We start from the raw sequence: 12,841 nt of genomic DNA, 5'->3' as shown, positions 1-12,841 counted from the left end.
CAAAAAAATAACCATTCAACACTGTTTCCTGTCCCTTAGCCAATTCTGTATCCATGTTACTACTACCCACTTGATGCCATGGTTGTGCAATCTTGATAAGCCTATCACGCAGCACGTCAAACGCCTTTTGAAAATCCATGTACACCACATCAACTGAATTGCCTTCATCTACCCTCCATTACCTCATCAAAAGACAATCAAGTTAGTTAAACTTGATTTGCCTTTAACAAATCTGTGCTGGCTTTCCCTAATCAATCCACCCTCATCCAAGTGACTTAATTCTGACCTGGATTATCATTTCCAAAAGTTTCCCCACCACTGAGGTTAAACTGACTGGCCTATAGTTGCTGGGTTTATCCTTACACCTTTTTTGAACATTTGCAATTGTCCAGTCCTCTGGCACCATCCCAGTTTCTACTGATGTGGGAGATTATGGCCAGTACCTCAGCAACTTCCACCCTCACTTCCATCAGCAGCCTGGGATGCATCCCATCTGGACCAGGTGACATATGTACAGCTAGCATTTTCAGCACCTCCAATTTTTAAGCCCATCCAGTATCTCAACTATATTTTCCTTTGAGACTGTGGCAGCAGTATCTTCCTTGGTAAGGCCAGATGCAAGATACTCATTTAGTACCTCAGCCATCCCCTCTGCCTCAGATCTCCTTTATGGTTCCTAATCAGCACCCCCCCTTCCTCTTACTACCCATTCATATGCTAGAAGACTTTAATTCCTTTTATGTTGGCTGCCAGTGTGTTCTCCCTCTGCCATTCTTGTTCTCCACTTCCCCTTTGAAATTTCTATATTCTGCCTGGTCCTCACTTGTGTTATCAACCTGACATACCTTTTTCATCTTACTATATCCTGTGTCATCCAGGGAGCTCAGGCTTTAGTTGCCCTACCCTTATGCCTCACTGGAATGGGCCTAGACTGTACCCAAACCATCCTTAAAGGCTGCCCAATTAGTTTTGCCTGCCACTTTGATTCCAAATTACCTGGACCTATTCTCATGCCATTGAAATTGGCCCACCAATTGAGTATTTCTACTGAAGAGTGGTCCATGTCCTTTTCCATAGTATAAGGACTAGAATAGCTATGATTGCTCCTCCCTAAATGCTCTGCCACTTTCTCAACCTCATTCTAGAGGTAAGTCCAGCAATTCCTCATTGGGCTGGAAGGATACTGGTTAAGAAAGTTATCTTGAACACTTCAAACATTCCTCCCCCTCCATGCCCCTTATATTGTTAGCCCAGTCTATATTAGGATGGTTGAAGTCAATTTCTGCTACCCTATAGTTTTGCACCTCTAATTTCCCTGCAAATTTGCTCCTCTATCTCCTTCCCACTAGTTGGTGGCCCATAGAATACCCCTAGTGTAATAGCACATTGTTTAACCCAAATAGATTGGGTGCCACCCTCCCATACTGCAATATTCTCCTTAATATTGCCACCCCCTAAACTTGTATCCAGGAATATTTAGTACCCAGTCCTGTCCTTTTGAGCCAGCTCTTATTGCTGGATTGTATTCCCATGTGGCTTTGCACCTGCAGCTCACCAACCTTGCTTCTCCTTTCCATTGCTACATCCTGGGGCCCAACCCCTACCAAATTAATTAGTTTAAACCCTCCCCCACAGCACTAGCAAACCTCCGTGAGGACATTAGTCCCAGCTCTGTTGAGGTGCAACCCATCTGACCTGTACAGGTTCCACCTGCCCCAGGAATCTCCAGCCACACATTCATCTGCTCTATCCTCACTAACATGGCACCAGGAGTAATCTAGAGATCACCACCTTGGAGGTCCTGCTTAATCTCTTCCCCAACTCCTTAAAATCTGCCTGCATGACCTCATCCCTCTTTCTGCCTGTTGGTACCAATATGGACCACCACCTCTATCTGTTCTCCCCCTCCTTAGAATGTTCTACAACTGCTCAGTACATCCTTGACCCTGGCACCAGGGAGGCAATATACCATCCTGGAATCATGTCTGCTCCACTAACTATGGAGTCCCCTATCACTCTTGATATCTTTCTCTTCCCTCCTCCTCTCCCTCCCCCCCCCCCCCCCCCCCCCAATACAGCTGAGCCATCCATGGTGCTGTGGACTTGGCTCTAGCTGCACTCTGCAGAGGAAACCTCTCCTTCACTAGTATACTGGTTGGAGGGCGAGATGCACTCAGGGGACTCCTGCACTATCTGCCCAGTCCTCCTTGTCTGTCAGGCAGTCACCCAGTCCCCTTCTGCCTGCACTCAAGTTGCACAGCGACCACCTCCTGAAAACACACTATCCATATAGCTCTCAGCCTTGCAGTTATAGGACCTACTCCCAAAACCTGAGATCAGCTAATTCAGTACAGGCTAAGGCCCTTTGTCCATATGGTGTAGTTTCACACTAGACATGCATTTCAAGGTGAAATTGTCATCCTTACCTTTGGTTTGAAGCAACTATTACCCAGTTGCTTGTAGGCAAATGTGACACTATTTTGTACAACTCAGTCTGTAGCCAAGCTTCACTTAATAAACAATAAAGAAACAATGATGTTTATGATTGATTTTATTAAGTTGTCAAAGCATCCAAATATTGTTTAAAAACCCTCATTATCCAATTAGTTACTCAAATCAAAGCAGGTTGTGAATTGGAAACTACTAGTTATCTTGACTACTTCAAAATTGCAATTTAGCTACCTTTAAATTATTGTAGATTGTGTTCTGAACAAGCTTTTCTAGATTTACATGCCTTAAAAATGTATCTAATATTTGACATCTTGCATACCAAAAACCATTGGCATAAGGCTGGGTCTTGATTTTATCTTCCAATGGAATTTTTGGTATCTGTATCAAGTAAAAAGAAAAAATCAAATGGAAGATTGTGGAACCAGTCAAGTCCATTCATATACTGCAAGGAGAGTCATTGTCTTACTTGCAGCAGTTAAGCTTAGTCTTACTCAAGTCAAACCTAGGTGCTAGCTGGTTTGAATAAAATCCAAATTCCATCAAATCTTCCACTTTCTGCACATGCTGTTTTGGTTCATCCTTAAACTCGCAGTCAGGGGCTTTTCGGCTTTGGACTGACTCATTCAGCATTCACATCTACCAGTAGTCCTGAATTTAGAGTTTGGTTATCCAGTTTGAGACACCCAGATTCCTCAAGAGGTTGATTTGCATTCCCTTGTTCAGTGGTTTTACATTCTATTGGATCACTCTTCAGTTCATCAGAACTAGCAGCTTGAAGATGCTCTTCAGCTTTTGCAGTTTCAATTTGGTCATACACTTCAGCTTTGCTTGTGGATTCACTTTGGCCTCTCACTTCATCTACAGATGTCCCATTTGCTACTGGAATCTCTGAAAGGCTGTCCTCTTCAGTTTTACTGGTGGATTCATTCTGGCTTGTTTCACCATCTACAAATACCCCATTTGTAGAACTAGTTTTCCTAGTCTTTATCACTTCTGTGGGACTGGGTGCCCCAACATTTGGAGAACTTATAGATTCAGGTACAGGATCCTCCACAGTTTCATCCAGTTTTACCATTTCTTGATCTGAAGACACTTTTGTTTCCAACACCATTTCAACAGAACTTACTTCTTCCAGCTCACTTGAAGTCAACTGTTTCTCAGCAAGCACTTCCTTCAGTGGAAGTGGATCAGCAGTAGTGTCAGGAACACTTTTGGGAAGGGTTTCATCTGTAGATCCTTTAGAGGGTAGCTCTGCTGTCATCTCTATTTTCTCATCCTGTAAAGCTTCAGTATACACAGTTAGTTTAATATCTGGTATTAGTTCAGAACTGGTCTTGAGTAGGGATATTTCTTCTATGCTCTCTTGGTGGCTAATCAGTTCCACAGTTTGTTCATACTTAGTTTCAGTCACTTCCTTTTCTGCCTTTGGATGACAAACATTCTCTGGAATAGATTCTGCTTGGACTACATCTGTCACACCTTTTGGTGCACTGCAAGAGTCTTCACTTGAAGTGTCTACAGATATATTTCCAGAACTCTCCAGCAACTGGTTGTGAGCCTCAAATACTTTAACATTACCATTCTCTTGAATAGAGCTATCTTGCATATGGTCAGCTTTTTCTATTGAATACTCTGCAGATTGTTCAGTTTTTACATCAGCCACTATTTGGACAGTGGGATGAAGAGGTTCACTCACTTTCTGACCTTCATCCTGAGTGTCTGGTCCAACTATATCTTTCTCTAGAAGATCTGCACATTTTGCCATTTCATTCTTCAATACAACATCAATAGGTGTTTCTTCAGCTATCTCAGCCAATTTGGGTATTGCTCCAGATTTCATTGCCTGGGTGGGGTCTTCAATTTCTTTCAAATTAGATTCTAGAGAAACTTTTTCCTGGCTTACAATTGACTCTTGCTCAGACATTACATCATGGAATTTCTCTGCAGAGGTTTTCACAAGAACTTTGTCAGATTCTACTTTAATGTCTTCTAGGCTCACACAATTGTTTTCTTCCAATTGTTCATCTTCCACAAGTTGTGTGGCAGCATGGTCACCCAAACTGGATTTCTCAGTTGAAGGATCTTTGGGGGCTTCAGTCACACTTCCTTTGTCTAAAGCTGATTTATCTTCGGTTTCTCCATTGGAGCCACTGTCTGGAATCACACTGCTTTGCACTTCACTCAGCACTGGCACATCTATAACTTCAGCTCTCGAGCCAGTATCTGGAGTAGAGCTTGATTGCACTTCAGGTGGAACATCATCTATTACCAGAAGCTGATCAGGTACTGCTTTTGTTGCTTCTACCAAACTTGTAGAGGTTACACTCTCTTGTACATCAGAACTGCGATCAAGATTGTCTGAATCAGTGGAGCCACTCAATGTTGGTACATCAGCAGTTGGTTTTGCTTCAGTTTTCACATCAGCTGTCACCAAGTCGGTTTGTTTTTCTGCAGGAGTTTCATCAGCTATTTTGGGGGCCTCAGTTTCTGGTTTCTCCTCAGAGAGCTCCCCTGTTGTCTTCAACTGTTCCTTTGAAGCATCTTGATTTTCAGGCTCCTCTTCTTTCACCTCAGGATTTTCAGTGGACTCCACAGTAGTTTTACTCTCCTTTGGATCATTTACATTATAGCCTCTCTTCTTCCTGCTCAGTCTGCCACCCATGCTGTTAACTGCAAGTTGAAAGATTTGAAATTAAAATCAAGTGGCAATGAATAGACAAGGTTAAGACAAAAAGATACAAACTATTACACAAGGCACTGTCATCCATGGTGAACTTAAGGTGGATTAAAAGTGTTTACCAAACACTTCAAACAAAATTGACCCATCAACCCTTCAAAACTTGTAACCAGTTTTGGTGGTGAGAATAACTGCAGTACTTTACAAGTTATTAGTAATTTGCTGTATGCAAGTTACCTGCAGCAGAATTGTGGGTGGTAAGACAGGCTGCACCCAGAGATGGGATAATTTGACTGGGAAAACATGGCAAGGATACTTTCTCCTCCCTCTCTCCACCACCCCCCCCCAGCAATCAGTTAGGTGGAGGGAGGAATAAAAGTGAAATATATTGCTGAGGTATCCCAGCACCATCACCCCATCTGTGCCCTAGCAGCCACTAGAATGAAATTCACACTTGTTTTTTCATGTCAGAACATGTTTGCAAAATATGCAATTCTGTATGTTCACTATACACACCCCACAAGTGGGCATCAGATCACATTCACCATGGAGGGGGTCTAAGGAAATGTCAGCATAACCAGAGTGCATTAAACACTATTGCTTTAAGAGCAATACTGCAGTTACTCCAAACAAGACAATGCTAACAGCACTACAGTCTGTTCTAGTGTGCCTTCAAGCAAGGTCACTGGGTTGTGGTCTGGAGCATTAGTTCCTACCTAGCCATCTGACATTAAGGTTAGGATGACTTGATATTGCTTAAAGTTCCTGTTTCACAGAGCATGGCTGGCTTCATTCAATTTGCCAATTCGCTCCCTTCAAAAAAGGCATTTACCCCTTCCCAGGTTTATGGTTCCACAGGTGAAAAGCACCCTCATACCTCATCACATGCATTCACAAACTTCAACAGCTAGCTTATTTTGCTCAAGGACAGGGGAAAAGAAAGTAATTTTAAAAAAGACCCAAGCCCAATTGTCATCCAAAACCATTTTCAGTAAGATTGCAATTGAGGAATACAAAGTCATACTTTACAGACATGGTGCTAAACTAGAGATCAAGGCTAGGACATTCTGGTCCATATCTCAACTACTCATTGAGAAACCAATTGAACCATGAGGGAGTGGCTAGAATAAAAACACAAGATACTTAATGCAAGAGTCATAATTTGACCTACTAGACAAGTTTCAGACAAATTCATTTTAAAATATGTATATGGTCTAAGAGGAGACTAGGAACCAAGTTAATGGAAATCTGATGGAGGAAGTGAATTAGTTGAAGATCTTGACAAAAGGATTGATGTAATCTAGTTAAAGCAAACAGCTTCCAAAAACATGCAGCTGTATCCAAGTGGCTTTTAGCAATTGATTACTTCAGTCTGCTGAGCATCAAGTTCCCCCTCCCCCAGGGAGGAGAGCACTTTAATCTCAAGAGCCCCAGCTGGCAATGAGCTTTTAACTGTCACCAGAATCTACCTCCAGGAAGAGATAGGATCTTAAACCCTGCATAAAGCAACAGATGGAACTTGAATAAAATCATCTAGTCTGATCTTTTCCAGCATATCCTAAACAGCAAGTTAGGAGAATTCAGTTGGAGCATAAAGAGAGGAAGATAACAGGTTGGAGCAGAGGAGCACTTCTTTCCTAAAAATAGTGACGCAGTACTCATCTCCCTCCCCCAGTCTTCATTGATTTTAAGCTGGGTTGGATTGTACTGAATCAATATATAATTTATTGATTGCCTTTAGGTTTATCTGGACTGTCATCTTCAAATAGTCCCTTATATTTTTACATTATATGCTAACTGGGCTCAGCAATGACCACTCCTGTTAAAGTGGACCTCATTCCCATGACCTAGGGAGTGTTTGTTCAACATTTAGACCCAAGGACCAGAGAACCATTGCCAAAGTATTTCAGTAAACTGGTATGATCACATCTAAGCTGACTGAATATGCACCAAACAAGCAAACAGCTGAATTAGTGAACAGCATATTCAGTTAGCATTTATTTTCAATAAAAAATAAACTTCTCCTGCAGTACCTCAATGAAACATGTTGCATCACTTTATGGATGTCAATGTTACCATAGAGCCAGACTACTACCTGTTGGCTTCAGACTGGTGAGCTGAGTAGCAGGCAGCCAAATACAAGCCCACAATTGAAAGCTCCTGGGCACATCTGTCCAAAGGGATTACAAAGAACCCTTTCAGTCCTGACCCATGTCTTTGAGACAGCAGTGTCAATCAGTACTGTGTCAGAATTAATCAAGATGGCTGGATTCATTTGGCTTCAAGTTCCCTACATCACAAACTATGCCAGGATTTGCAAGACTGTACATGCTTCTACACTGAAGTAGAAATGTTAACCAGACTAATGTAAATTCTACTCAGCTTGAAAACTCCTCAGTACCAACTATAGCTATGTATTGTAGCTTGCAACAACTTGCACTTCAAACATCCTACAGTTTTTATGCCTCTGAAGCACTAAGTCTGTGCTTACTTATGGTAAACATGCTTTGTCACCTGTTTATGGTTACACAATTACATTTTTCATTTAATCAGTGAAATAACCCCTCACCATTCTCTAGGGTTGGGAGTACCCTGCAGAGCTTCCTATTTGTATCCAACATAGTTGTGTTGGCAAGTAGCCAGTCAATTAATCTCAGATGGTTGGCTTATTTAGGAGTCTATAGTGGCCATTTTTCTCTGCATTCAATGCAGGATCATATAATGCAATCTTAATAACTCAATCACATCACACCCTTTAAGCAAGTCAATCATGCCCATTCTCCTGTACTTCAGGAGGAATGGGGTAACCTCAAAAAAGGTTTAATTGTTTAGTAAACAAGCCAATCATGGCTCAATTGGTGAGCATTTTTTCAAGCCATACAGACAAGGTCCCAGATCCTATTACTGGCCACAAAAATCTGTGCTATTTTGGGCATTGCACTGGTCAGACCTCCCATGCCAACCCCCCCCCCCCCCAAAAAAAAAGCTGGCAGAGAAGAGTTTGCTAATCACTATTCAGTGACTCCTGTTCAAATACATGCACAGGTGTGAGCATTTGTGATGCCATCCAGATAAATATCCACACCATCCAGAGACCTGTGAACATTTGATCACTTAGGAAAGGGTCTTTAACAGTGAAGGGGCATTTTTCCCAGAAGATGGATTTCAGGATTGCTTGACCCTTTCTACAGAAAGATTCTTCTAAAATGTATTTCAAGTTAAAGCTCACTTCAAAGGATTAGATTCTCAGACAGCCCCAAGGGATTTAGATAAAAGGATGGTTAATATGCTAATCAGAAGTAGTTTCTCCCTCAAATAAGCAATTTGCTGGTTTATTTGGTCAATTGGAAGACACCTCATCCCATTAGATCTGTCTGGACAGGGTGGGAGGAGGAACCACGGAGGTTCTACCCTGGACTGTGCCCTAAATGCAAAGGGGTTATTCTAACTAAAAACAGAACTTTCTGGGGCTGAAATAATTTCTCGTGATCAGAAGTTAGATTTATCCAAGCAAATCTGAACTATTGTACATTCATCTTGATGAATAAAGCAATTTAATGACGCCAGTCTTGCCTCCATGACTGACTTGGGCCATCTTTGCAGAGATTGAAGGAGTACATGTTAATGGCACGAAGATTCGGTCCAGATCACAGGGATTCATTGCTCCAGCCCCAGGTATCACAAATTCCCAGGAGACTCGGGCAATTCCTAGGAGCGACTGACATAAAAGTATCTACAGACCCGAATGTAGCTCAGTGGCCGAGGCGCCACTTAAATATTGTAAACAATTTTACAACACCAAGTTATAGTCCAGCAATTTTATTTTAAATTCACAAGCTTTCGGAGGCTTCCTCCTTCCTCAGGTGAACGATGTGGAACGTGAGGAAGGTGGTAGCCTGCGAAAGCTTGTGAATTTAAAATAAAATTGCTGGACTATAACTTGGTGTTGTAAAATTGTTTACAATTGTCAACCCCAGTCCATCACCGGCATCTCCACATCATGACTACCACTTAAATATGGAAGTGGTAGCTTTCGGCATAACCAACGCTTCATTACACACATGGAGCATTTAACGTTCCCTCAGCAACCAACCAAGATATCAAACAAAAAGTAGCTTTGGAACACAAGCAGCCGATACCTGCTGGATCTCAGTTTGGCACAAACCCCCTTCAGCCTTAAAAATTGAGCCAGCAGAATGATGAGAACACGAATTCTGTTCGGTTTCACTCAGACTCGAACATTAGATGCAGTTTCTCGCCTCCAACACCAACCCGTCCGTCTCCACGTCAGGGTTAGCATCGACTTCAGCCACTTGGCACCGGCACCTCGGTGAGTTTAGATCGGATATGAAGCACCATCCGGAGTTGGGGGGGGGGGGGGGGGAAAGGAAAGCACATGAAGGACTCCGAATTACAGGGAATACCTTAGACACCGCGCTTTCAACTCATGGTTAAACAGGATTTTAAAATCCCACATTGTTGTCGATGGGACAAACACCCATTTACTGTGCGAGCCGCAGGAAGCGGGAGGAGCTGTCCAGGGTATCGACTGAAGGAAAAAAATAAATCACCGCCCGGGACAGGGGAAAGTGACTGACTGCACCTGGGGGCGGCACTCCCCCGGATCCCCCACAAAGAGGGGTGGGAGCGGCCAGCACTCCCCCGGACCCCCCCCCAAACACAAAAGAGGGGGCGTCACTCTTCTCTTCCTTCCCCCCCCCCCCCCCGGTCTAACAAGCAAGGCAGCCGCCACACCCAATGCAGTACCATGCCGGGTCCATCCGCTCTCAATCTTATCCGAAAAAAAATCCCATGAAATTGCAATAAAAAGTATTAACATTCCCCCCCCAAAAAAAACAGCCTAGCCTCAAATCTCTGCGGTCCCTTCACTCCTTTCCCACTCATGGACTGGCGGGAGAGGTTCAGCGAGTCCGGGAATATTCCCATCAATGGTTCGGGTTTTTTTTTTGGGGGGGGCCAATTCCCTTCTCCCAATCGTGGGCAATTAACAGGCGGAGAGAGAGAGAAAGCGCCGTCTCGTCGTCGGAGATTGGAGGCAAAACAGTTCTAAAATAATTTATTCCCAGTAGGCACTAAACCAAGCGAGTCTGTTTTAATTAAAAAGATCCTTCAGGAAAGAAACAGTTTTATTTCAGCCGTTTTACTGAGTTAATCCTGCCCTTCTCCTCTCTCCCCCCCCCCCCCCCAGTTTTTAGTCTGCTGGGTGACCAGATGGAATGTCTAAATGTGACCGTCTCCACAAGGAATTCAAAGGTTTTTTTTTTAAATTTACACAGTGTTGAGAGTTAGATTACAGGGTGGAGACTGCTCACTCTCCCATCTGGAGCAGTCATTTCTGAGTCGGGGTGAATATTCACCGAGTAATTAAAAAGCCTCCCCCCACCCCGTTCCCAAGTTTAAGTTGATATGGGAGTTGGGCTCACGTTTCCTAAACGCAAGTCAATGACTGTTCAGCATAGAAGAGCTGATGGGCTCCTTTTTAAAAATTATGTCACGGATTGCAATACAAATCGAGCGTGTTACTGCATGAAAAGCGGCCCCAGCATTTCCCAGCTACTTATGTAGGGCACAAGGAGTGATTAGTTTAAGTGGCTCATTGTCAAATCTACTCCCCTTCCAATTACTGTCTGATCGCACAGTCCCTCAAAGGGGACAAAACCCAGAGACTAGCAACTGGGTCACAGGATTAAAAAAAGGAACTTGTTTAAATATTAAACACAAGACTTAAAGCAAATTGTGCTCCAGAATCTCAGTAATTTTGCGCTCTGTTAACAGCCAAATTTAAAAAAAAACTATCCCGGGTATTTTCTAAATCATTCCCAGTGGGTGGTTTTAACGGGAAAGTAACATTTGTAGAAGGGGGGGAGGGGGGGTCAGGTTCTGGAAGGTTCGGTACAGTAAATGAGTAAAAACAGTCATTGGGGGGGCTATTGACTCAGGAGAGACTTCCCGGATCAGCTCGGAAATCACCGGCTGGTTCAGCTCGAAAAACCACACCATGGTTCAAAGGCGCAGGGACCGGGGAGGGGGGGGGGGGAAATACGAGCAACAGCTCCTTATAAACGGGACACAGAGGCGGAAAGGGGGGTCAGCAGCAGCTCCTTATAAACGGGACGGAGGGTCAACAGCTCCTTATAAAGGGGACGGAGGGAGAGGTCAGCAGCAACTCCTCCTTATAAAGGAGACAGAGGCGGAAAGAGGAGGGGGGGGGTAAGTAGCAGCTCCTTATAAACGGGACGGAGGGTCAACAGCTCCCTATAAAGGGGACGGAGGGAGAGGTCAGCAGCAACTCCTCCTTATAAAGGAGACAGAGGCGGAAAGAGGAGGGGGGGGTAAGTAGCAGCTCCTTATAAACGGGACGGAGGGTCAGCAGCTCCTGATAAACGGGACGGAGGGTCCTATAAATGCCGCCACCCCCCAAATCTACAGGGAAACAGCAACTTCGGCGAGGAGTGGGGTCGGTCGGTCGGTCAATGAATTACACCGGACTCAGACTGAATGTTAAACCCTCCGTCCCGGTTAACAGGGAGCGAGCACATGGAGAACAAAGAGGCAAAAATATATATTAAAAAAAAAATCACACCATGAAAAAAAAAAGGTCCAGCCCCAAACCCCGGGCTCAATAAACAAAAACTCATCGCATTGCACGCCCGGGATTCCAGCCCAGGATTAAACTAAACCCACCAGAAACAGACAAGAAAATCACAGCACAATTTGAAAATGATAAACCCGCTCCAAAGACCCGAGCCCCGGACCTACCGCTCTGCGCTTCTCCTCCTCGGCAGCAGCACAAGGACCGAGTCCACCCGCCGAGCCGGCTCTGCACCGAGTGAGAGGTGGGGCAGGACATCTGGAGGATCGTGAACCGGAGACACGGCTCTCCTCTCCGCCCCTCCCCTTATTTATTCAATTTTAATTCGTTCACTTTTAATTTTTAATTTTCTATCTCCCAGTTTGTAGTTTCTCTCCCCTCCCCCCCCACACACACCCTCTCACTCAGTTTTATTTTAAATTAAACAGTTGATTTCTTTTTAAAATTATGATGAACCTGTCCCTTCTCCTAATGGTTTTTCCCCCCCCATTATCAGGGAGGCCCGCCCACTTTCCACTCCAATCCATCCCATCCCTTTCTGTCTTTTGGATGAGACGTTAATCCAATGCCCCGTCTGCCCTCTCAGGTGGGTGTAAAAGATCCATTATTTCGAAGAAGAGCAGGGGGGAGTTCTCCCCGGTGTCCTGGGGGCCAATATTTATCCCTCAACCAACATCACTAAAATACAGGTTATCTGGTCATTATCACATTGTTGTTTGTGGGATCTTGCTGTGCACAATTTGGCTGCCGCGTTTCCTACATTACAACCAAGGCCGCCTACTTTCCCCTCCACCCGCCAGTCTGCCTCCTTCCGCCCGTCTCCGCCCCTGCCTCAGCTCACCTGCTGCTGAAACCCACGTCCATGCCTTTGTTACCAAGAGACTCGACTATTAAAAACTTCTCCTGGCCGGCCTCCCATCTTCCACCCTCCGTAAACTTGAGCCCATCCAAAACTCTGCTGTCGCGTATCCTGTGCTCACTGACCTACATCGGCTCCCAGTCCGGCAACACCTCGATTTTAAAATTCTCATACTTGTTTTCAAATCCCTCCATGGCCCTCGCCCCCCTCCCTATCTCTGTGACCTCCTCCAGCCCTACAA

The 12,841-nt window shown here is 44.3% G+C and overlaps 1 protein-coding gene across 1 annotated transcript; it reads right to left on the bottom strand.

Annotated features, from left to right (window-relative positions):
* Window positions 1-2,552: 2,552 nt before the first annotated feature.
* On the bottom strand, window positions 2,553-12,005 carry si:dkey-56m19.5 (uncharacterized). The gene is made up of 2 exons (XM_067997526.1): window positions 11,909-12,005; window positions 2,553-5,121 (listed from the first exon to the last, which is right to left on the bottom strand). The coding sequence occupies exons 1-2, from the start codon at window positions 11,997-11,999 to the stop codon at window positions 3,071-3,073; spliced, it is 2,142 nt and encodes a 713-aa protein (XP_067853627.1). The 5' UTR covers window positions 12,000-12,005; the 3' UTR covers window positions 2,553-3,070.
* Between the last annotated feature and the right edge of the window lie 836 nt (window positions 12,006-12,841).

The sequence above is a fragment of the Heptranchias perlo genome, chromosome 16, assembly GCF_035084215.1.
Source record: "Heptranchias perlo isolate sHepPer1 chromosome 16, sHepPer1.hap1, whole genome shotgun sequence".
Taxonomy (NCBI): domain Eukaryota; kingdom Metazoa; phylum Chordata; class Chondrichthyes; order Hexanchiformes; family Hexanchidae; genus Heptranchias; species Heptranchias perlo.
Note: the sequence above shows the minus strand (reverse complement) of the source record. Positions and strands in the feature narration are given on the sequence as shown.

Bases quoted from the DNA above. Each gene is read 5' to 3' on its own strand.
- si:dkey-56m19.5 (XM_067997526.1), bottom strand. From the start codon at position 11,999: ATGTCCTGCCCCACCTCTCACTCGGTGCAGAGCCGGCTCGGCGGGTGG. The intron at 5,122-11,908 runs GTAGGTCCGGGG...TTCAACTTGCAG, and splicing joins AGGAGGAGAAGCGCAGAGCG to TTAACAGCATGGGTGGCAGA.